Source organism: Bacillus rossius, chromosome 2 (genome assembly GCF_032445375.1).
Source record: "Bacillus rossius redtenbacheri isolate Brsri chromosome 2, Brsri_v3, whole genome shotgun sequence".
Classification (NCBI taxonomy): Eukaryota; Metazoa; Arthropoda; class Insecta; order Phasmatodea; family Bacillidae; genus Bacillus; species Bacillus rossius.
In genome coordinates this window covers 124,407,334-124,432,329 of record NC_086331.1, presented here as the reverse complement: position 1 = coordinate 124,432,329, position 24,996 = coordinate 124,407,334, and the positions used below count along the sequence as shown (strand labels likewise).

At 35.9% G+C, this 24,996-nt stretch overlaps 1 protein-coding gene across 1 annotated transcript in view; it reads left to right on the top strand.

Annotated features, from left to right (window-relative positions):
- LOC134529757 (secreted frizzled-related protein 5-like) overlaps positions 1-6,178 on the top strand; it is a 93,363-nt gene extending 87,185 nt beyond the window's left edge. Inside the window, exon 2 of the mRNA XM_063364165.1 lies at positions 5,793-6,178. Within this exon, the coding sequence (XP_063220235.1) occupies positions 5,793-5,842 (50 nt within the window). The 3' untranslated portion in view covers positions 5,843-6,178. The remainder of the gene's footprint in view (positions 1-5,792) is intronic.
- Positions 6,179-24,996: the final 18,818 nt, after the last annotated feature.

Genomic DNA, 24,996 nt, shown 5'->3' with positions numbered 1-24,996 from the left:
GAGTCTGTCAATGTTGAAGCACAAAAACCTGCCACTGAGCTCGATGCTGAGCCACCCTTAGGAAGTCCTACAATTTTCGAATTTCAAGCAAGTGACATCAGTGCTCATACTGTTCTTGACTTGCCTCAACCATCTACAAACAAACATGATTTCTTTTCATCAGAAACAGCCGGGTCTTTTCCTAAAGCTCCACCATGGAAAACACTCAACAGAGGTAGAAAGAAAAGGAAATAAATAATATACACCGATATACCAGAAAAAGAAGAAATAAGGAAAGAAACTGAAGAAATGATCGCAAAACACCGGCTAAAAGAATAAAAAAAGAATCTTGGAAAAATGAACAAAGAAAACAATCATAGTTGTCTTCAGATGAAGAATCTGAAGAATAATTCTGCCCAGTTTGTGTAGAAAGTAGAAAGTTACGGCCACAGTAGACCAGGAGAAAGAAGACGGGTGCAGACTGTGGGCACACAAAGGTTGCACAGCAGGTGATCTAATTTATTTGTGCCATAATTGTGAATCTGATTAATGATTAGACTTGAGTGATTGGACTAATTGGTAATGTTAATTTGTTATAAGTTAATTAATATTTAAAAAAATATTTTAATAATGTTGAGTCTTAAATAAGTTGATCTCATTGAGTAGGTAGCTCGCTAGTACGAATGCATGTTTTCTGCTGTGTCCGTTATTCGTTACCAAATTAAAACATTTGTGTTTATTGATTTTATTAAAAAATGTTAGGTTAAATTAATATAGGACAAAATATTTTTATAATGTTGATTTATCTCTATGTTGAACTCATTGAGTAGTTCACTAGTAATAAAAACTATTTTCTGACTGAATGTTTTTTCCTAATTAAAACTAGCCAAGTGAAATAATATTAAATAACCTTAATGTGGCTTATAGTGATAATAAAACTTAAATAAAAAGCAATTATACTTATTAATTAGGTTAAAAATATATTTTATTCAAAATAAATCTACTTTACCTCATCATATACATCATCAATGCTACCTTGGATTAGTTTAAACATTTGTCGGATAGTTGAAAACACCTCTTCCACACACACATTTTCCAAGGGTTTCTTAATAGCTTCCACTTATGTTAAAGATGTATTTTAAGCAAAATAATTAGTGCTATCATATAGCCAAATAGTCTAGCTATAATTAAAATCCATTACCAAACAGATGGGGTATAAAACAGAGTCACAGTAATGATTTTCTCAAAAACGTTTCAACTGACCCCAAACAGAAGATAGAGCACTTCATACTAGGCATGGTCAGCATCTAAACAACAGAGGAAAACAACACATTGCATCATTGATCTACAATCAGTTGTGCAGTATACAAAATAAAGTACATGTCAAACAGTGTACCTTTTTAGATAGATGGGTAATAAGGGAGAATAACAACGATGTGTTAGATAAAGAAAAAATAACCTGTAGGGCTACCTTACTCGATAAGTGGGTGATAAGAAAGAAGTCAAATGAAAATAGTAAACATTTTTTAGGCCGGGAATATGTACAAATGAAACCAGTCAATGCCAGATCTACAACAGACTGACCCCTGAAAGTCATCTCACTATTTTCCATCAAAACATTCGAAGTATTGTAAATAAAGTTGACTTGTTTATTGAAGCCTTAGACATGTTTGAGGTAGAAAATAAGACTAAGGTTAATATAGTATGTCTATCTGAACACCATCTAAAGTCTATTCAAGTTCCACAAATTAGAATTCCAGGATTTAAACTGGTGTCACACTATTGTAGGAATAAATTCTCGGGAGGCGGAGTATGTATCTTTATACAAGACAACATCAAAACCGAAACTGTTAATGTTGATAAATATTGTGCTGAAAAAAATATTGAATGTACTGTAGCCTTAGTGAAATTACTTTCCAAGAGAGTTCTGATAATTTCTGTTTACAGATCCCCAACAGGAATATTTGAGATATTTTTAAAGCAATTAGAACTGCTGTTATTAAAAAAGATCAGGACAAATATTGAAACTATTATTTGTGGGGATTTTAATATAAACTATTTAGAAGACAGTCATTATAAACAACGTTTAAACTCCTTATTAGGATCCTTTAATCTTACTCCCACTGTTCAGTTTGCCACCAGAATACAATCAACTTCTGCTACTATAATTGACAATATATTTATTGAAAAACAAAATTTGGATAAATATATTGTTATTCCACTGATAAATGCGTTATCTGATCATGATGCTCAGGTTATACAGCTGCACAATATTGAACTTACAATGGAAAAAAGGAATAAACAAAACAAACTTAAAAAAATAAGGGCAATAGATAACATATCAGTAATACATTTTATAGCTGATTTAAAAAAGGAAAACTGGATTAATACATCCACTGATAATGATACAAATTTACAATTTAATTTATTTCACTCAACCTTCTTAAGGCTTTTTGAAGCAAATTTCCCTCCAAAATTAGTTCAGGTGAGGGAGGGATATCAAAATCTGTGGTTAACCAAAGGCATAAAAACGTCGTGTAAAAGGAAAAGAGAGCTGTATTTGCTTTGCAGGACGTCAAATGACGCTGTACTCAAATCTTACTATAAGAATTATAGCAAAATACTAAGCAGAGTCATTGATAAAGCTAAGCAGTTCCACCTTCAAAATTTAGTATCAAAATCAAAAAACAAGGCTAAAACTACTTGGGATATAATTAAACATATGACTAGTAAAAGTAACAAGCCTAAGTCAAACTACCCTATTACTGTAATAGTAAATGGGAAATCGTTAGTAGAAGCAACAAATGTAGCAAATGCTTTTAACACCTACTTCTTAGAAATAGTTGATATGCTATTCAAAAATCTGTCGACAAAAAATAACCCCATAAAACTTATGCAGCAAACTCTGCCTAGAAAAACGTGTAATTTTGTATTTACCCCCACAACACCTACAGAAATTTGTGAAATTGTACACTCTTTAGCTCCTAAAACTTCTACAGGCTATGATCAAATATCAAGTGTACTACTCAAGAAATGTATCAACAAGATCAGTGCCCCTCTTAGTAACATATTTAATAAATCATTTTCAACAGGTATCTTTCCAGAACGATTAAAATTTACCATTGTTAAACCTCTCCATAAAAAGAATGATGCGAATTTAATGTCAAACTACAGACCCATTTCACTTATATCAACATTTGCTAAGATAATGGAGAAATTAGTACATAAAAGACTGTCTAAATACCTTGAGTCAAATAACCTATTGACTAAAGATCAGTATGGATTTCGCAGTGGTAAATCCATTGATGACGCAGCGTTTAAATTAACATCAATAGTACTAAAATCCCTAGATAAGAGAGAGAAGGCTGTGGGTCTTTTTTGCGACTTAACCAAAGCTTTCGACTGTGTGGACCACAAGATACTTCTAGACAAACTGTATCATTATGGTATTCAAGGCACTGAATTACAATGGTTCACATCCTATCTAACTCAACGATATCAACAAGTAGCCATAACGGATCAAGACAACGGTGAAATATTCTCGGAAGTAGGTGTAAACAAATGTGGTGTCCCACAAGGGTCTATTCTTGGTCCATTGCTTTTTATCTTGTATATAAATGACTTGCTTGTTATATAGCTGATAAAGCTAATGCAGTTCTCTTTGCTGATGATACCAGCATACTTTTCACTCAAGCTAACCATGAGACTCTAACTAACAATATACATGAAACGCTTCGCAACTTAAAAATATGGTTCGAAGCAAACAAATTAACATTAAATCTAGAAAAAACAGCATTTCTTAAATTTAACACAAGCTACGTGCAGAATAATGACTTGCAAGTTAATTACGGAGTTACAGTCATAAAGGGATGCATGAATACCAAATTCTTAGGTCTTCATTTAGATAGTTGTTTGAATGGGAACACACACATACACAACATTATACCTAAACTAAATGCAGCCTGCTTTTCATTACGTACTTTGGCTCATTATATGAACCTAGAGTCACTTAAGCAAGTATACTATGCATACTTTCATTCAATAATGTCATTTGGTATAATTTTCTGGGCACAATCTTCCCATAGCAAGCACATTTTCATTATACAGAAGAGAGTCATCAGAATTATGACGGGAGCAAAAAAACTGGACTCTTGCAGACCATTATTCAAAAAATTTAACATTCTTACTTTTCCTTCACAATATATATATTCTACAATTAAATTTGTAGTAAAGAATTTTGACTACTTTTTAAAAAGCTCAGATGTGCACACATACAATACCAGAAATAGAAATGACCTCCACTTGCCACTTAACAGACTCAAGCTAAGTCAGAAGGGTGCAATTTTCTCAGGCATAAAACTATTTAATAAGTTACCTGAGAGTCTGAAAGAGCTAAGCAAACAAAATAATAAAAAATTCCAGAAGAACCTTAAAATATTTCTTTTATCTCAGACATTCTATACAGTGGATGAATTTCTCACATACTAACTGTTTGACATTTTATTCTACTTCTTGTAATACAATAACTTTTATCTCACATTTGATATTTAGTATTGTATAATATAATAAGAAGATCCACTATTAAAAAATTAATAAATCTGTCAAATATAATAAAGTCTCAAGCTAAATGTATATGTGAAATGGTGTCTAAATATGTAATCAAATACTATACATACTTTTGTTATTCTTTTGTACATAGATTACTGTATTTATGTATTGCTGTGGGTTTATGTGTAAGCGCTGATCTTAGATATGTTATTTTTTAATGTATATAAAACTGACATGTTCCATATCCCAGAACTCCAGCAGTTTGTAAGGGGTCTACGGAATGAAATGAATAAATAAAAAATAAAATAAAACAGAAACTATCAAACTCTGATCTCTGATGAAGATAAAATGTTAACAGTTCTTGTTTTACACAATAAACGTGAATTAGAATCACATTTTACATACCTTGCAAAACTTTACAGATCAATTTAAACTTTCCTTGCCTCGCTGTTCATATAATGCGACACGATTGGATTGCTGCGACATCTGCCTGTTGTTGGAGCTTCACGAAGAGATAGTTAATGCAAAAAGCAATACAGTGCAGTACAACACTGCCTAGGAATAAGATGGTCCATATCATCAGCGGGGCCCACATTACCACCTTTACCTCTAACATTATTTTTGAGAAACACCATTGCTTAAATACCAATACAATTTTGTTGTTATTCTTATACCAATTTGTAAAAAAAAAATATGGTGGTGTAAGAAAAATCATACAACAACTTACTATAGAGTAATATCTCCTTAGATTTTCTGACACTTAAAGCTTCAGAATTTGGGCATGTTTCTTGAGCAGCATCTTCGTTGGTGTAACACTTGTCCAAACCTTCTGTAAATACCTCAAGGATATTTTGAGAACGTAGTTTTAGGTGAAAACAGCGGATACAGTTTGCTGCTCCAGAACTGTAACATAAAATTAAGTACATTTACACTTCACGCATTAGTATAATTTAGTGTTGTTTTCAGACCAATTGTTTATAACATCTGAGGCAGCACGGTGAATGAACAAAAATGTTGATCCCAGGTGAATATCATTGTGAATAAATAAACCAAATGAGTAAATGTTTTATGTTGAGTCACAGCCTAGTCACACCCTCCATCAACTCAGAGTGGTGTCATCACCCAACAGTCATAATCTGGTGAAGTGTGTCCCATCTCGGTCTAACATAAGTTGATTTACTGATAATTTATCTGAAAGGGCCACTTATGACGGTGATATAGCAACCTCTATTTCCATCAAACTCTCAAATTTTGTATGATTCCAGGTTTGTCTGTTGGACCCATATTGCACGAAGATCTCTGCAGAAGCATGTAAATAGAAGCTTGTGAAGCGGTGCACCAGCCTACAGTATCAAATTTAGTCCCAGCCGTCTATACTGTGCGAGGCAGTGCAATGGTAAAACATTGGACTTGTGTTCGGAGGACCTCAGTCAAATTGACTCGAAATTCCTCAAAATGCATTTAATTTTAAATTTTATAGGGAAGATTCCCGTTTTGTGGGAATATTTTTACATTTCTGTTTACCACAACTGTCAATGGCTTGAAATCTCCACAAAGCAGCTTAAAACTACAGCTGCTAAGTCTCAGGCTTGATCTCAGCTGATAACCTACATATCAGGAGAAATTTGACACCCCCATCTCTTTTCAATATTAAATAACAAAAATAAATTTATTTTATTTTAATATTGTTAAATATATATATATTTAATAAAAAATGAATATATGTCATATAGTTTGTGGTCCAAAGTTTGAATCTGTTGATTAAAAAAATTAATTACCTAATAAATAAATAAATATATATATACATATATTTAAAAATTGGAAAAATTTGATTTGTAGTAGACGATCCAATTCCTACATTTTCATGTGAAAATGTGTGTATGTGTGTACTTAATAAACAACAATGCCATGTAATGATTATAATCGTTTGTATCTGGTGACATAGTCTTCTCAAAACTGGTCTCCTTAACCATACATTTAGCTGCTGACACGCTTCCACAGGAAGATAAAACCTAACGGTGTGACAAATTGGGTTGCCTTTCAACCAGCATCGAGGCTGGCTCCTCCACGCACCGCGGAACCTTCAGCTATCGACTACCGCCGCTTTCATCACACAAGTGTAAGTCCATCTATCATATTACAATTGCACCGTGGTTAGCCCCCAAAACTACTTCTGCGCCAGTCACCCCTTAAGTGCTTCAAGTAAATGAGTTACAGACTAGTTATTACTATGGTGTTTTCACCCATGTGATCTTTTTGTATTTAAAACTTTACAGCTTTTAGTGTTCACTTCACGTGTATGTGTTTTGGCAGGATGAGCCAGACTCATGTTAGGGTAAATTTTGCATTCACATGGCCATATAAACATGCGGAGGCCATCATGCTTTAGGGTACCTACTTGTAAGTGTAGTCGCTTTCAGACGATGAAATTCTGTGTATCTCAGTCATTGAAATCATCATTAACGCCAACCCGTTCATTGCCAGACGGTGACCATCAATACATGTCTCGACAACTAACGGCTTTAGAGCCATGATAGGCCAGGTCAGACAAGCAGCATATGTAAGAGTGCCTTACTCTTACCAGAACACCCATATTTCGTTAGAATAGTTCCTGTGGGGCTACAACACCCTGGGGTACATCTACTGGGCCACAAACCTGCCACCTACCAGCCACAAGGTAACATCACGCAATGAAACCACTTGTGCTCTACCTGTGGACTAGCACACAGGCATTCCGCATTATGTTAAGATGCGCCGCGGCACAACATCCAGTCCATGCTGTAGGCGGTAGGACAACAAATGACGCCCAGCTTTTGTGGCGAAAAAGAGCAGTAATTCGCCATTTCCTATCTTAAAAAACAACTGGTAGTGGTTCGTGTAGGGCAAGAGCAGCAGAACTCCACGGCTTTGTTTGCCCTTGAAAAGGGCTGGAAAACTCGTGGGTGACAGAGATGGCATGCCTAACAGGAACAGTAGTGTATAAATGTTGGTCTGACAACAGGGTCTAGGGAGAGGAGCGAGGAGTCGACCGCCATCATGGATTGTTACGTCACGACAGCCATCTTGAATGATGACGTCACCTTTTCACTTTTCGTTACGTTCGGCGTATTGAATTCTGATGTCATGGCGGCCATATTGGATGACCTTGACCTTGACCCTGGCCACTATCTTGAATTCTAGAAATTTCCGCCATCTTGGAATCTAATGCACCAATCCCTGAACATTGCATGTTTAGTTTAACCCACCATCTTTAAAATCAGTATTTATTGAAAAAAGTAATTAATTTATAATATTAAAAAATTAAGTAAAAATTTTAATTAAAAATTTTTTAGTAAAAGGAACTTTGTATTTTGAAAATAGTCCGCCATCTTGAAATTCCGTAATTTTTAAGCTAGAAAAACTGAGGAAATTTTTGAATTTATAAATAAATTATTTAAATATGATTTTATTATTTTGAACATTGACCTTTGACCTTGACCTTAACCTTTGACTTTTTGAACTTGACCTTGTCCGCTATCTTGGATTATTATGCAATTACCGACATTTTGAAAATAATATGGCACTGTTGCACTTTTTCATTATGACAGCCATCTTGAAAATCCGTAATTTTTATCAGAAAAAATCCAAAAAATTTTAAAATTAATAAAATTTTAATTAAAATTTTTAATCAAAAAATATTAGTAAAAAGAACTTTCGCCATTATGAAAATTGTCCGCCATCTTGTAATTCGTGTACTTCTTAAGCTATAAAATAAAATCAAGGAAAATGTGAAATTTATAAATAAATTATTTAAATACGATTTTCTTGATTTTGAACACTAACCTTTGACCTAGACCTTTGACTTTTGACCTAGAACTTGACCTCAACTGCTATCTTGGATTATTACACAATTACTGACATTTTGAAAATTAGATGTCAACATTGCAATTTTCATTATGGCTATGGCTGCCATCTTGAAAAATTGTAATTTTTAGTTATAAATACATGGAAAATTCCAAAATTCACAAAAAAAAACACTTGTTAAAATAATTATTGATTCGATCTTTCACAGTACTTGGTTCGTATGTTGACCAGTGCAAAAATAGATTATTTCATATTTTTAAAAAATATATTTAATAAATCATGTTAAAAATCCTAAAAGCCGCTTAAGTTCCTCATCTACCAGCCTCTAGTCAGCCGTTGATGACATAATGACCGCCATCTTGGAAATTCTTAATTCTTAACCTAAAAATTCGGGAAAAAAATGCCAAAATTCATGAAAAAACAGCAATTCATTTATTGATTGATTCGAAAGAACCCTATCCGCGGTTCAATACCAGGCAGCACATGACCTGTTAAAAATGTTGGCCGAGTATTGAAAAAAAAGGCCTCGTGGATCCGATACGCTTGGCTTGTATGAAGATTTGTTGTTTCTTATTATTCGTGGCGATGTCTTATTTTTTTTGTGGCATATTGCCTGGGTTAGACGCTGGTATATGCACAACAAAATTTTTTGCAAAAGTTTCTTTAGTAGGCTCGTTTTCTACTCTCGTTCAGTTTTTTTTACTTTGAAGCCATTCCAAGTACGAAGTACCTAGCTTGCATCTCTCGCGCGCGGGATCAGTGTTCATTTGCAGGTGCCGGTACAGCGTGTCTCGTCTCTAGCCTTGAGAATGTTTTAAAAACTTTGTGGTTAACGAGCTTGAATTGAGGTACTTTGACTAGTCGTACGTGAATTCTTTTACCTTCACATGTATTGGAAGTTATTTTTTACGCAAGACAAAAGGTGATATTGATGTTTTTTTAGTTATTGTATCCCGGACCTTAGACTTAGGGGAAGGTTTGGTAAAGTGGTCCAGGAGGGTAAAGTGGCCACCTTCTTTTTAAAAACCACCCAAGTAGCGCCATATGTCAACGGCTTATGGAAATTATTCATTGGCCAACGCCATATTTCTCCAGTAAACAACGACGCGCTCAGTTCACGCGGACAGATTTTATGACAAAAAAAAATGGTTTTTGTGGTCTCTGAACTAAGGCAAATGGTTCAAACAATATAATAATTTACTATGTTCAATATAAATTTTAAAATGTGATATTTTATCAGTTAATCCCTCTAATGAACTGTTTATTTCACGGTAAAGGAGGACAATATAACCTGATTTGACATTTGAGTCTTTTTTTTTTGTCGCATTCCATTTCTGGTAAAGTGACCTAGTAGGCACTTTACCCTTCTTAGTGATAATTTTTCCTGTAAATATAAATAATATTTTGTATTGTTTCAGCAGCAGACTTGGGATCCCGTTGTGATGGAAAAAGATATAAGTGCTGTGAGAAACAAAAAAATGAGCTTCCTTAAGGCTAGCAAAGAACTCAAATTTCCTCGATCGACGTTCAAATGACGTATAAAATGAATAAACAATGAAGTTGTCGAAAATATAAAAGTATAGGGGTCTCGCCTTCCTTTTTTTGTTCTGAGCAAGAAGGAGAATTGGTGCAACACATTTTAAACATGGAAAAGCGATTTTAGGGATTAACTTTGCTGGATGTAAGGAGACTTGCCTATCAGTTGGCTAAACGCAATAATATAAAACACAATTTTAACAAAGATACTCAAATGGCTGGAAAAGTATGGAGCTATGCTTTTAGAATACGTCATCCGGAACTGACATTCAGAAACCAAGAAGCAACCTCTTGCTCGAGCACAAGGTTTCAATAAAGTAAGTGTCATGGAATTTTTTGACCTTCTGGAAGATAAGCATAAACAGAATTTAAGTCCATTGCAAGAATTTGTTTTTAAGTTAAAGTGAACTAAAACAGGAAAGTTAGTGGGAAATGAAAATATGTGTGTGTGCGTATAAATAAATATATGCATACACACACGTTTATCCTCCTTGTTTATGGAATGATACTGTCATGGTGCACTACCTTCCTCTAATACAGCACAGCCACGGTATGTCTTGTAGAGTCAGGCCGTCTGCACAGGAAGCTACTCAATCAAAACTGAGTACTGACGCGAATCACTAACCTGATTGTGCTGAGTCACTTGCCTGTGTAGTTGGACGGGACACGCGGCATTACTAATTACTATCCCGTTAGTAACGCGTTAGTAATCAGTTCCAGGTAACGAAGCTGCCCAGTCACTTTTGAGTTGCGTCACCCAGTTTATAGTTCGTTCCCTGCCGCTACGTGCGTAATTAAACGTGTTTATTCTTTTGTTCCCAGAATGAGTGAACAAAAAGTGAGTATAAAATTGATTCACTGCATAGAAAAAATATCCGGTTTTATATAACTTTACCGTTCCAGGCTACTCAAAGAAAGACGACACTAAAATGGCATGGAGTGAAATTTCAAAAGCAGTAATTAAAAAAGGTATGTTCCTTGAATGATTCTTGCAATGCGAAGATCACAGTATCAGAATTGACTGATGCATACTAGGACCATACCAGGCATTGGCACCCCTGTTTTTCCATGCCCACTATCAGTCTGTTTGTGTCTGATGACGAGAACAGATGTCAGTTCCCGAAAGGTCGCAACTGTTTGTCTTGGGAAACCTACTGTGTTCGTCTGTGAGTCATCGTTGTGCTGTCCAGAATATCTGTTTTTAGTATCATAGTTGCGTCCGTCTGTTTTGTCGCTGTGTTGTACAAGGATATTGTTTTTTCTGTATGTTCCGTTCTTGTTACAACTGTCTCGTCGTTATCAGCCCATTGTGTTCGTCTGTGCTGTGATATTTCCTCTGACTTATTCCTTCCCCGGAATTCTCTGTAGGCTACTGTCTATGCATTCATAAATTTGACATCGGCTGCTTTCGGCTGTTTTTTCTGTGTCTTTGTATAGTCATCTTTCTTGTCCATCTTGTGGTTTCTCTACAACATACATATTTTTCCTATATGTTTTGGACAGTTTTTAAAATTTTCAATGAAATTGACAAGATTGTGGACACTAGGATAGCAGACGATGAGGTGCTTGATACTACTGCACTATGTTGGGGGGGGGGGGGGAATAAATCAATTTGGTGGTAGCGAATACTAGCAGATGACTAGAGAATCCAAAATGGCACCATTCAATATGGACGCTGAGACCTAACACTAGCGGGAGTAATACTTATATGCTTTGGTATAGGTGGTGGGGGTCAGTCTGTTGGCAGTAATCATGGTGAAAGTGTTATTTTATAAAATCAACCTCGGCATGATCTAACTTCGGACTTCGGACTCGACGTAAGTGCTTTTTACTAACATTTTTATCAGATATTTTTTCATACTTTTTAGAATATCTTTCTAATTTTCTGGCTGATTTTAAATTTTTAATATTTTTATGACCTCGTTGGGTTCTAACTGGGACTCCGAACTCATTGGCATAAGTGTGTTTTTATTAAATTATTTTTTATAGTTTTTAAATAATCTTTAGAATTATTTTTTTTAATTTAGTTTAAAAAAACCGTGATCTAGGTGTTGCCTTTCACTCAGGTATCATATTTCAGTCGAAGTCAGGGTCAAAGATCAATATCTAGTCTCAGCGGCGTTAAAATGAATTTAATTTTTTTTTTTATTGTAGACTTCAATCCATTTTGACGACATTTGAAGCCACGTGAATTTTTTGTGGAATAAAACGGGACATTTTATTTAAAAGATAAATAAATTTTCCATCATAATAGGGAATATTTGAGGTCATTTCGGGTATTTTGAAAAGTGTTTGAGAACTCTTGAAGGTCAAGATCACCAAATTTGCGACAACCCACTCAGGTCATTGACTCCTTCCTCTTTCTTCACCCTGAACCTTGTGCCAGGACCAGCCAATACATACCACTGAAGATTAACCTCTGATTACTTTTTTTTCTGACTGTCGAGTGCTTGGTCGTCAGAAATCGTTTTCACGGGCCGGAGTTAGTTCTTCTGCAAACCAGCCTCTCAACCGTGGCTTCTTTTTATCTCTCCGCCACCCTTCTCCAGGCATTCAGCATTCCGTTCCACCCCAGCTATCATGTGCTTCCACGGTTCAACAAGTTTCACTTCTGGATGTCGACGGCACCACAGACCTATCACGCAAACCACATGGTGCATGGGCCCAATATTGGCTTAACACTTGGCGTCAGGGCTGCCAAAATCAGCTCATGTAAGCACTGACACAGAGAAGCAATTTTGTTGAAATTGTTAAATTTAATGGGTGATTTTACATAGTATACATTTAAATGTTTTTTTTATCACTTACTACCAAACACTTTCTGCTTTAAGAACTGTGCGTACTAAGAGCTATGTGGGTTTATAACCTCAAAATTTTGACTTATATGAGCTTGCTGTCGACAATACATTAAAACTCAAACAAATCATGCGCCACGACATGTTATTTGACGGTTATATCGGCACATTGTTTCATTTAAAACCGGGACCATAATTTTGTTACTGCGCCGCTATGAATACGCACTCTACCCCAATGTTAATTATACAGACAGCACGGGCTACAAATAACACACATCGTTCCACTTTAGTGCAAGTACAGATAGCAAACCTATAGGGCATTCTAGCTAATATGAACCATCTTATGAAAACCATAGTCTGCTAATTAAAACATAAAACTAAACCCATCATAGCCTACCTATGCCCATTTCAGTTAATTACAACCTATGACACGTAGTTTCATATTTTCATCGCCTTAAGAGTTCTTTAAAAAAAACTAGGATTTTTAAGTACTCACTAAAACGCAAAATAAGATCACACACACATTTGACGTGACGCGTCGAAAGTATTTTTGAAATTACACTTCCGGGCTGTTCCGAGCGAGCAGCACTTTGTCTTAAGCCTAAGCTCAATTCGAAAAAGCACGCAAACAGCGTGTAAATAGCACTGGTGCATACACACAGCACAGAATTCTAAGCTACGTTCGCTCACAACACAGCAGTTCAAAACAGTCCAAATGCTTCGTGCTGATAAGCCGTGAGCAGAAATCGGCATTCAGCACAGAGAAAAGTTAGAAGTTCAACAAATTTATTTCAGCTATTCACGTGCTATTTTCCTGTTTGACCCGTTCCAATGTAGCAGCTACTATATGATTTAGTTCATTCGACTTATGTGTGCTGAGCGTGTGCTGTTGTGAATGTAGCCCAGCCTTTACTGCGAAGGAACGCAACCATCGAGACGTCTGGTCCCCACAGTGCTAACGTTAGCGCCTGGAAGTAGGCAACACGTCGTACGCCTGGATAGTTAGGGGTTGCCTAGCTGCCGGTACTAAAGAGCGTTTTCTTCCGCGTGTTAAGCGACACGTCAGAGACATTTAAATTCTTTTGTTTCAGAAATGCTCTAGTAGTGAAGTATTTTTTTTATTTCATGAAAATCAGGTTGTTCCTGTTTGGAAACAAGGCGCATTGAAGTGAATAATGGTTTTCAAACAACCATTATTCGTGTACAAGTTCAGGCGGACAAGAGGTACAGTTCAAGATTTGCGTGAGCTTTCATTTATACAGAAATAAAATTGTAAGCCTTAATCTTCAGAGGTGAGCTTCAGTGATGAATTTACAGTAATAACACTTTAAAATGCAATCTGGTTACAGAAAAATAATAACCAACATATGTCCAAAATAACTAGTGTGGGTCTTAAGGCATTGGAGCCGAACCTCTCGGGGTACCAACTGTGTGATAATAAATGTGAGCCATGCCGAGGAACTGCGCTCGAACCCAATACCCTCGCCACATGAGTGCGACCCGTAGGCGATCATGGCCACTGACAACCCGAAAAATATCATGAAAAATGCTGAAACAAATGGAAGATTCTAACCCAATAAACTTAAACTGGCAATATCAACTACAATTTCGGCACGTTATTTACCAAAAACTCGGCTTTAGTAAATTTGTACCTTCCAAGTATTAAGTTTCTGGTAAACATTCACAAGAAAAGTCGTCTTGTTGAAACTTTTTCAAGTGATCCCTGTGGTTTGTGGCTTACATTTACTGAGCGAGAGATGAGATACATTACATAAAACGGAGAAATGTGTTTATATATTAAAAGTAACACATACAGCAAAGTTATACAACACACGTTTAAACATGAATCTAACCAACGGCTTAATTTTTTTTTCAATTGCAGATAAGTAATGAAGTATTGTGAATGTGGATAACATCACATTGTTTTCTATATTTGAAGTAGGGCTTCTACTCCCATTTACAAAGATAGTATTGTCACCCATTTAGTCAAATAGATTGAGAATCTTATTTTTCAATCATAATTATAAATTGTTTTCTTAATATAAATATTAATGATATATTTTTCAATATTTTATAATAATGACATAAAATATTTTTTTCCTAAATTAATTTCTGAAAAGGAACAGCTTCATAAGATTAACGCACTATGTCCTGACTCCTGCGTATCACAAAATGGTAAACAATCTTAAGCCAAACTTTACCTGCGTTAGGTTTCATCAATACGTACATTCAATTTTAAAAATCATATTCCCGACGTTTTTTTAACAATTTTCCTTTTGCAGCCATAATGAATTCCCACAATCCAGCTGTTTAATTTAATTTTGGCCAAATTTGAAAATTATCTTCCCGGTTGCATTGTGATGTTTATTTAACAGGCTCACATTAATATGAAACGAGGTAGCACAGTGGTTAGTCACTGGTCCCGTGTTCCAAATAATCCCGGTCAGAACCCGTTCCAGCCATCCTGACTGACTTTCCATTGGTTTCCGAAATCACTCCAGGAAAATGCCAGAATAGTTATATTGTACATGATGGTCAATTTGTCCTCTAATAGCCCGGAATGGAGGTTTTCTCAGTTTCCGTCTAATAACTTTGTTATGTATGTAACGTTCGATATAAAGTTTTATGTAAGCGACTTAAGGTGTGCGCCGAGAATATATAATGATTGATTTGGCTGATTTCTGTCCTTGAGACAGTTTAAGCCTCAATAGAGAATTTTAATTTTTTCTAAGGAAAATGTTTTTGAGGTTTTTCGAATTCAAAATTTTCCAATTTTTGAGGAAAAAAACGGGAAATTTTCTCTTAAAACGGGCGATATTTTCCTCGAAATAGGGAAATTTCTAGGGATTTTTAGTAATTTTTGAGGTAATTTGACACCAAGATGGTCACCATGACGTCAAAATCCAATATGGAGGACATCGGCTCAGGCTCCGGACCCAGCCGCAGGACATACTATTATATACTACTATTGCAGCATATTATACCATAATAATAAAAAACACCGTAAACTGTTTCGAATAGACCACGTTTGGCAGTGGGGACAGCACAGTAACAGTAAGGTTGATGATCAACGGCTTATCTACAGAGTGTGTGGCAAGCACTGAAAAGACACAGAGACCTGGTAATTTATCCTCCTGTGCCTAGAATATATATGAAATTAAAATTTATAATTGTCCATGGTGTATACCACTCGTTTGTAGTTAAAACATATAATACTCATGTTTTGAATAAGTTAATATCGATTTAATTTCGTCCAGTTTCTGCCATTCGTAAACTTTACGAAAAAAAACCACTAAGGTTTGCCTGACAAGTTGCAGGTGGCGCTCCCCTAAAATACCAAGGTTCACGACAGTCTGCAAAACACTATAATCTCCTCTTACTCTCGCGGTTGAAAGAAAGGGGATCCAACACACGAAATTCGCGTTGTTATTTGGCGACAATATGGAACACATCTAAGTGCAGATCCTGAATGATGATCAGGGAAGGGTCAAATTAAATTTTCTAATTCAATTTTAGAATTTAAATATTTAGTACATTTCGTGGATCAAAAACTTCCTGCAGTTAAATAATACTTAAGTAAGTTTGGCGAACTGTGACAAGGAATTACGAGAAAATTTAAAAATTATTCATTGTTGGGGGTGGGGGGGGGCATGCTATCCCCCCCCCCCTGATTCCGCCAATGGATTATCTATGTCTACTCTAGTGAGATTCTGAGATTCTTGTCATTGGATGACGAGATACTTATGTGACCTCCTGAAGGAACATAATCCATTGACAACACCTACAAAAACATCTCACCGAATCACGTGCCAACAGGACAGAACGTGAAATGCAGCCAATTGCCAATTATCACCGGACTATACACACGCTTGTTTAGTCTTGCTTGGGACCAGAGAATAACTCGAAATCTGCAGGTCTAAACTCATGATGTTAGTGCTTTACAGCCAATCTAAACTATTTTTTTATCTACTTCTGGTAGTTATTCCCAGCAACAATTTCCAATATTCCAACTTGAACATGGTCTGACTTAACTGTTGACCTACTGGGGGTGTGTTTGACTGAAAGGCAGGCAGGCAGGCAGGCAGGCAGGCAGGCAGGCAGAGATTATGGAAATACAGATGGAGCATAAGGTCAGATTCTAGATGAGGGGGTGAAGCAAAGAGGATTTCAGTGTACTACGCGTACCAATATGGCACCCGTTTGTTTACAAATGCATCAGCTGTTCTTGTATTGGAGGTTAAATTGGATAAAAATGTCAACACTTGTATTATGAAGATTCATTCTGGACTTTAAATACACATAAACAGATTAACCAGTAATATTTTGATTTAATTTTCTTCCGAACAGATGAACCACGGTCATTAAGAGCTGATAGGTACAAATGAAAACCAACATCCGCCATATTGGATGTGAAAGTCAGAAAACAAATGGGGGGGCGGGGAAAGGCTTAACGTCTGACGTAATATCTGCAAGCAGGACTCGACCTGCGAGCAGGGTGTTCACAAGGAAAAAATATTTCGTACCAACTTAGGCGAGAAAAAAGTACTAGATTTGAAAAAAAAAAGTACCGTAAACCGGGGTTACTTTGGCCCTGGGGGTCTACTTTGGCCCAAAACGAAAAAAAGATTGTAACACATTCTATTTGGATGAAACGCCGTAGATTGTGTTATTTCTATGTCTGTCCGCTAGGTAGGATCATCGATCAAGGAAATATACCCTCGAAATGGTTATCACTCTCTCCGCTAATTGGCAGCACTGTCAGTTGCGTAACAGTTAGTTAATTGCGTGTTTCGTGTTGCTGAAACTTCTGAATGTGAAACTTTAACAATACCCACTTTGGCTTTGGTAAGTAGTTAATTCGAAAGTGTCATATACATATTTGTACCCTATGTATTGTTTATATCGGTAAGTGCGACAATTTTTTTATATCGGTTGATGAAAACAATGGTTGCTTTTTTCGTGTTAAAAGGGGTTACTTTGGCCCACTTTCTTCGTGGGCCAAAGTAGCCCCAACACTTTTATTCCACTGCACTATATAACATTTTGTTCGGTGTTTGTACTTGTAATTAATTTTCAACAACTCGCGACATATATTATAATATTGCACTCGACACACACATACGTACTACATTTCAAATTCAAAATAGTACCTGCATTTATAGCTACTGGTGAACATTTTCCAATACGTTTGTTTTTCAGAAACTGTAATTAAGTGTCAACTCCTGAGGTGATAAGCTGACTTAAAACCTTTATTTCAGTTTCGTTTTACGAACGTGTGATTTAATTAGTAGAACAGAGATGTGGTACAGCTACACTGTTAACAACTTCCATTAATTAAGATACATTGTCAAGGCTTATTTAAAAAGACAAGGGAAAGTTGTGCCAATATTTCAAAACAACTTTCCAGGGATCGACTTAGTGAAGTCATTTTTGCGAAGACATAGTCAGCTCACAGTCAGATTTGTTTCGAACATTAAAAGAATTCGTGCTGCAGTGAATGAAGAGACCATAACTCAATATATTAGCAACTTAGAGGAACTGGTCAAAGATATTCCTCCTGATAATATTTATAATTTTGACGAGACGAACCTGACCGACGATCCTGGACGCAAGAAGATCATATGCAGAAGGGGCTGTAAATACCCAGAAAGAATAATGAACTCGTCAAAATCAAGTACAAGTCATGTTTTGTGCGAATGCATCTGGACAAACAGTTCCACCCTATATTATATACAAAGCAGAACACTTGTGGTCCACGTGGACCGAGGGACGACCCATAGGAAGCAGATAGGACGAAACATGGATGGATGGACCTAGCAACGTTTGAAGAATGGTTTTTCTCTCATTTCCTTCCTATTTTGAAAAAGCAAGAGGGACCTAAAGTTGTGATTGGTGACAATGTTCCCTCCCATTTGAGCCTAAACATTTTAAAATTGTGTCAGGAGAACAACATTCATTTTGTGTGCTTTCCACCAAACTCTACTCATGTAAGCCAACCGTTGGACGTTGCCTATTTCCGACCACTTAAAGTTAAATGGCGGAAAACACTTGCTGTTTGGAAAGAATCTGAGTGTGGGAAAACTGAGAGCATCTTACCCAAAGATATGTTCCCCAAGCTGGTAAAACAAGTGCTTGATGAACTTCAAAACACTGTATCTGCGAACATAATTTCGGGATTCAAGAAAGCAGGAGTGTATCCAGTTAACAAAGAAGAGATATTGAAACGTCTTCCCCAACAATCAACAGCAGTCAACCTGGATTTGGTGGGAGAAACATTCATGTTGAAGCTACAGCAAACAAGAAATGACATTGTTAAGCCCAGAAACACCAAAAGAAGTAAACTGAATGTGCCATCTGGACAGAGTATTACTGAGCAGAACATCACTCCACTGGAACCATCTTCTGGTGGCAGTAAGATGCCGAAAAGAAATGAGCCTAATAAAAGAACACATAAGAAACAAAGAAAACAAAAGAAACAGGACAAATCATCATCAGAAGAAGATTCTGACAATTTCAGTATTGCATCAACAGGGCATAGTGATTTCAGCTTCTGTAGCAGTGAATGTGTATCAGAATATGGAACCTTTGTACCATTAAAATCATCACGAAACAAAAGAACTTGCCAATCTGATGCATGTGACGATGCCAGTACATCTGTGCAAGATGTGACGCAACAGGTTTCTGTAAATGACTGTGTGAAGGTGGGAAGTTTTGTTCTTGTGCAGTGGGATGGACACACATATCCTGGATTAGTTGTAAGTGTAACCGATTATGGTGCTACAATTGACTGTATGTAGCCGACCAAAAAAGCCTGGAAGTGGCCAAAAAATAAAGACAGCCTATTTTACAATTGGCATGATATTGTGCAATGCATCGAACTCCCGAAGATGATTAAAAGGGGATATTTCTCTGTTAACATATAATATAGTTTGAGATACTGTTGCCTAAGTCTTTGCAATTAATAATTATAAGTATAGGCAGGAATACTGTTATGTTACTATTAAAACAGTGTTTTGCTTACTCAATTTACATTTTACATGTATGAAGTTTGCCTTAAACAACAAAAATCAAGGCAGAAAATTATAGTTTTAAAAAATGTACCATTTCTATTTAACTTTCTCTTTCAAATCCATGTGCTACTTTGTCCCAAAACAGGTTTTTCTTGATTCTGTTAAGGAAATTGTGAAGGTGGGCTAAAGTTACCCTAACAAAGGGTCAACTTTGGCCCAAAACAAAAACCAAGCTGAACTTTTAAAAAGGAACACAGTAATACCTAATGCCATATGCACGCAATCCCAAAAGCCTAGAGAATATGATGGTTGCTAGCAAAAGTTCATATTGATTTTCATTAAATTTCGGCAGCAATGTAAAGTTAAAAATCTTAAAAAATGGGCCAAAGTAGCCCCGTTTTACGGTACTAAATTATAATTTTTTATGGTTTTAACAATTTAGGAAGTTATTATGGCATTGCAATGCTTGAACTTAAATATCACACACCACACACACATAAATTCCATAGTTTTTAAAAATAATTACGCTTAATAATAAAACATATTGGAGTTACTGTGATATTATTATATTAAAGAAAAAAAAGTACTAGATCTGGGCGTAAATGTACTAGACCACTAAAAAAAACTTATAAAAGTACTAGATCTAGTACGAAAGTCCACAGTTAGTGTGGACACCCGGCCCGCGAGCGGCGAGCAGTTGGCAGCAGTGGCGCGGCGCGCGGCAGGTCTCGCACGAGTGGTTGCCGCCGCGCCCGACAGGGTCGCCACGGTCGAGCGCGGCGCTGCCGTGTCGCCATGTTGGATACGTGCCCACATTTTCCATAACCTTCGAGATCACCTTCACGCGTTCGTGTGTGTGTCGCTCTCTGTTCGAGTTCAGCGACATTTCACATTCAAGAGTTTCCGCTTCTGTGCATTAAGTGGGCTGAAGAACACGATACGTCTTCACGCTATCAAACTTTCCTTTACAGCCATGTTTGAAAGTGAAGTCTGAAGCATTGTGTGAAATCTAGCTCTCATGTTCCTCCATCAAACATAGTTTAGAATTCTGTCACACTATAAAAGTTTATACATTACTAGCTGTAGTGCCCGTCGTTGGCGGGTTGGTTACCCGTTTTGACGCAAAACATTCTGATGCGCTGATGTTAGCAACTGGTTACCATGCATGATTCTTAGATATAAAACGGATACTATTTGAAGTGACATAGCCCTATTTTATTTACTATTATTTATTATTATTATTATTTTAAATAATGAGAGTAGTCTCCGAATTCGATAAGGCCACTGGTTTGGCCGTAGTAACACTAAATATCGGCGAAGAACATTATCCATTGGTGCAGCAAGCAATTAAAACCACCATCTTCATACGGTGAAAGATTTGGCTGTATTCTTACGATCTTTTCAGATACCTATTAAAACTATGTTCATGCAAACCTTCAGTTCTAAGCACTTCAATAGTTTTTGGGTGAAAGACTAGCAGACTAGATTTTGAATGAGCCAGCTAAAAACTTTTCAATTTAAACTTAACTTCATAATTTTAATAGATAATCGCGGTGCTGTGTAGTAAATGGGAACAGGTAGTTATTTTGATGTATTAATATATTTAAAACAAACGTAATTTTAAATAGGCTAACATTAATGCATGAAAAATAGAATTTTCTGTGATCTTATAAAAATATTCATATATACAGACAACATTTACAAAAACATATTTTCCCTGCAAAACCGATTTTATCAAAATATCTTCATTTCTCAATTTAAATATTCTTTGAGACTGAAACGTCCACATTATCTGCTTCCGCTTGGCAATTTTTCAGAGTGAATAGTTACGTAAAATATCCTACAATTATTTGAAATTATTGTATAAACAAAATATTTTACAGAAGCTTTGGTGCCATTCAACATTTGAAAAAATATGGCTCTGCTAGTAACGTTTATGATTATGTCATAACCGTCAGATTTATTCACACAACTTTATCTGCAATAAGTAATTTTATAAAAAAAATAAGTGTGACAGGCATTTATACCCTTAATTAAATATTTCGCCATAAATACGTAAATATGCATAGCATTCAAATAAACTTCCGGACAATTTTATTTTTATTTTTACCTTCCATAAAGGTAACATAAATGTAAATAGAATACTTTAAACATTTACTCTATTTTGACAAAATGTGTTTTAAATAAATATATGTCACCATTTTTCAATACAATGTTGTACTTAACTTTTAAACTTTTGTTTAGTATTTTTGATTATATTCATTGGCATAAAACTAACACTAACCTAAGGCCCTAAATTACATGGTGTCCATAGCTTCAAAAAATTAACTTTGCATCATAAACACTTTCTGCAGCCAAAATTTTTTACCTTTTATCATACGTAAGAATAACAATAAAACATCGTTGGATGTGTCACAAATAAACCGTACTTTAAAATATAATTTTGTCCACATAGCTAACAAAATGTTTGAAAAGAAAATCTGTAGTTACTCATTACCACTATATTCTCAAAAAAAACTATTTTTTCTGGATATTACTTGATTAATTCTACTACTTTATTTTGGTTCTTAATAAAACTGTCTGAAAATATAAATCTCATCAAGTATTGATTTTAAAAAAAGTATCAAGGTTTTATAAAAAAAACTTTATGGGTGCTCCGTGGTTTTTCAATAATTTTTGATAAAACATATTAAGGTGAAATGTGCCTAAGATTTTATAATCTGCAAAACTTCAAAAATATGCAGCAGACAAAAGTTTATAGTTTTAGTCCTTAAAAAATGAATAAAATTACATTAGAATTTTTAAACATCGGCCTCATTTAAAAAATATATTTTATTCAAACTTAAAAAACTAATAAATTAAAATTTGTTTCAAACCATTTCAAAGTATTTTCTCAGTGGATACTTATTTTAGTGATGATAAGTTTAAAACACACTAGCAATGTACATAACATATCACTTAAATACAGTTATTAAGTGCCAACGTGCTAACTTGGCCGACTATTATCTGTCCTGTGACCACCATTTAGAGATTTGACGAGTTGCGTAGATTTCGAATGCTTGATAAAGAACAAGCACTCGGGTCAATCTGCAAATTGACTTGAATTCTTGAATTAAATAATTGAACGTATCTCAAGTGTTACTAAATAATGGTTACGATTATGTTTGTACCGCTTACCAAAATAACATATTGTTAGGAGTACAACAGAGACGTTTTAAGGTATGAGATCGTGACTGAGCAATCACTTACGTGAATGTATGGCTCTGAAATTGCATTTCATTATGACATTCCTGAAAACAATTTTACGTGCCATTTTATCCAACCTCAAAATGTATTGAGACCCCTTGTGATTTTGTGTTTATATATATATATATATATATATATATATATATATATATATATATATATAGTTGTTACGCATTACTGACTCACGATTCCCCGACTTTTCCAGTTTTTCCACACAGATTTTTCTTTAAGTTGAATACCAAAGATCTGAAGTTAAACGACTTTGGGAAACAATAACTTGAACTATATACTATATAATATCCATTACATACGATAAAACAATCTGAAAAGATATGACATGTCTACGCAATCGCAGTGTAATGTTACCTGTCCGTTAGCATGACATTGCTGCCAACACGCTCGTGGCAGCGTCCCCATATCGGAATGGATTCTGCTGTGATGCTGATTTTGGAATACTGTACGTGAGCGTTAGATGGTACCACTGAAGACTGCATGACGAAATCACCTTGCAGCTCTACGGGGAAGTAGCATGAAGCATCACCTGCAAAATATAGCATTATCCAATAAAGTTTTTAACATGCATCCTCTCAGTCTTAAATAAGGACAGTAAATGTATTATGACCAAAAAAAACTTCTATAACGCAACTGTAACAAGCCACTTAATAATTAAATCTTGCTTCCTTAGCAAGTATTTGTTAGCCGGTATTGTGTTCGGTTGTATAATGCTGATCATAAGATGTTAACTACACAAAATGTATTGAGACCTCTTGTGATTTTGTGTTTATATGTAGATATATATATTTAGGTTTGTGTGTGTATATATATATACATATACATGGTTGTTACGCATTACTGACTCACAAATTCCCTGACTTTTCCAGGTTTTCCACACAGATTTTACAAATATTCCAGGGGGATTAGGGTAAAATAAAGAAAACACTGTTTTTCATCAAATATATTTTTCTTTAAGTTGAATACCAAAGATCAGACGTTTGAGCGACTTTGGGAAACAATAACTTGAACTATATATGTACTATATAATATCCAGTGGCGTAGCCAGGATTTGTGTATGAGGGGTGTTAAGAAGCATGGCCCCCCCCCCCCCCCCCCCCCCCCGTATTAAAGCGGGGGGTCCGGGGGTCCTCCCTCGGGAAAATTTGGATTTTAGGTGTAAAATAGTGCTATTTTAGCAGTTTTCGGTACTTAAATTTAAATATTGTAATGGTAAAACTTTTATTAATTTTTTAATAAAAAAAAATTGTTTGAGTGATGAAGTAAGAAAATTATTCAAGATATTTTAATCAATCCAAGTACCTTGTCCATGTCCACTCAAAATCATAAATCATCCTCGAAGCTCGACAATACAAAAAAAAAAAAGGAATAAAAATGGTTGGGTTTCGGCAGAACTGGCTTATTCCTGGAAACAATTAGCTTTAGCTTGAAGAATTACCCAGTCACCACCTGCTTATAATTACCACGCTGGTTAAATACAGTAGGTGTAAGATATTTGAAAGCTTGGGACCCGTTACGGCGTCACAACCTTATAGCTTCTGCTCGCGACAGGGGTAGGGGAAGGGAAGGAGAATCGGTAGGGCTCGCTTACTCTTCCCCTCCAGTGCAGCGGCCGGTGATAGCAGTAAGACACCCAGGCTTTTAGCTAACCTGCTTTCCCAAACAAAATACACTTAGTTTTAGTTAGGTTAGGAAAAAAAAATTGCTTTCAGATAAGAATAAAAATGGTGGCTTGGGGGGGGGGGGGGGGTTAGAACCGCTAACCCCCCCCCCCCTCCCGGCTTCTCCCCTGGGTGGAATGAACAGGTTAGAGCAGGTAAACAGGTGCACTATGACTGCCGCGATAAGTTTCCACTTATTTTCTTATTTTTTTTCCGCCGCGACGAAGCGGGAAGCGGGGCACTATGGAGGAACCCTTTCTGTCGCAGCGACTTAAAAGTCGCTCTTGATGGAACCAGTGCTTTGTAACTGATCCATGCACACGATCGACCCTTTTTTTTTTATCGCAGCGACTAAAAAAGACGCAA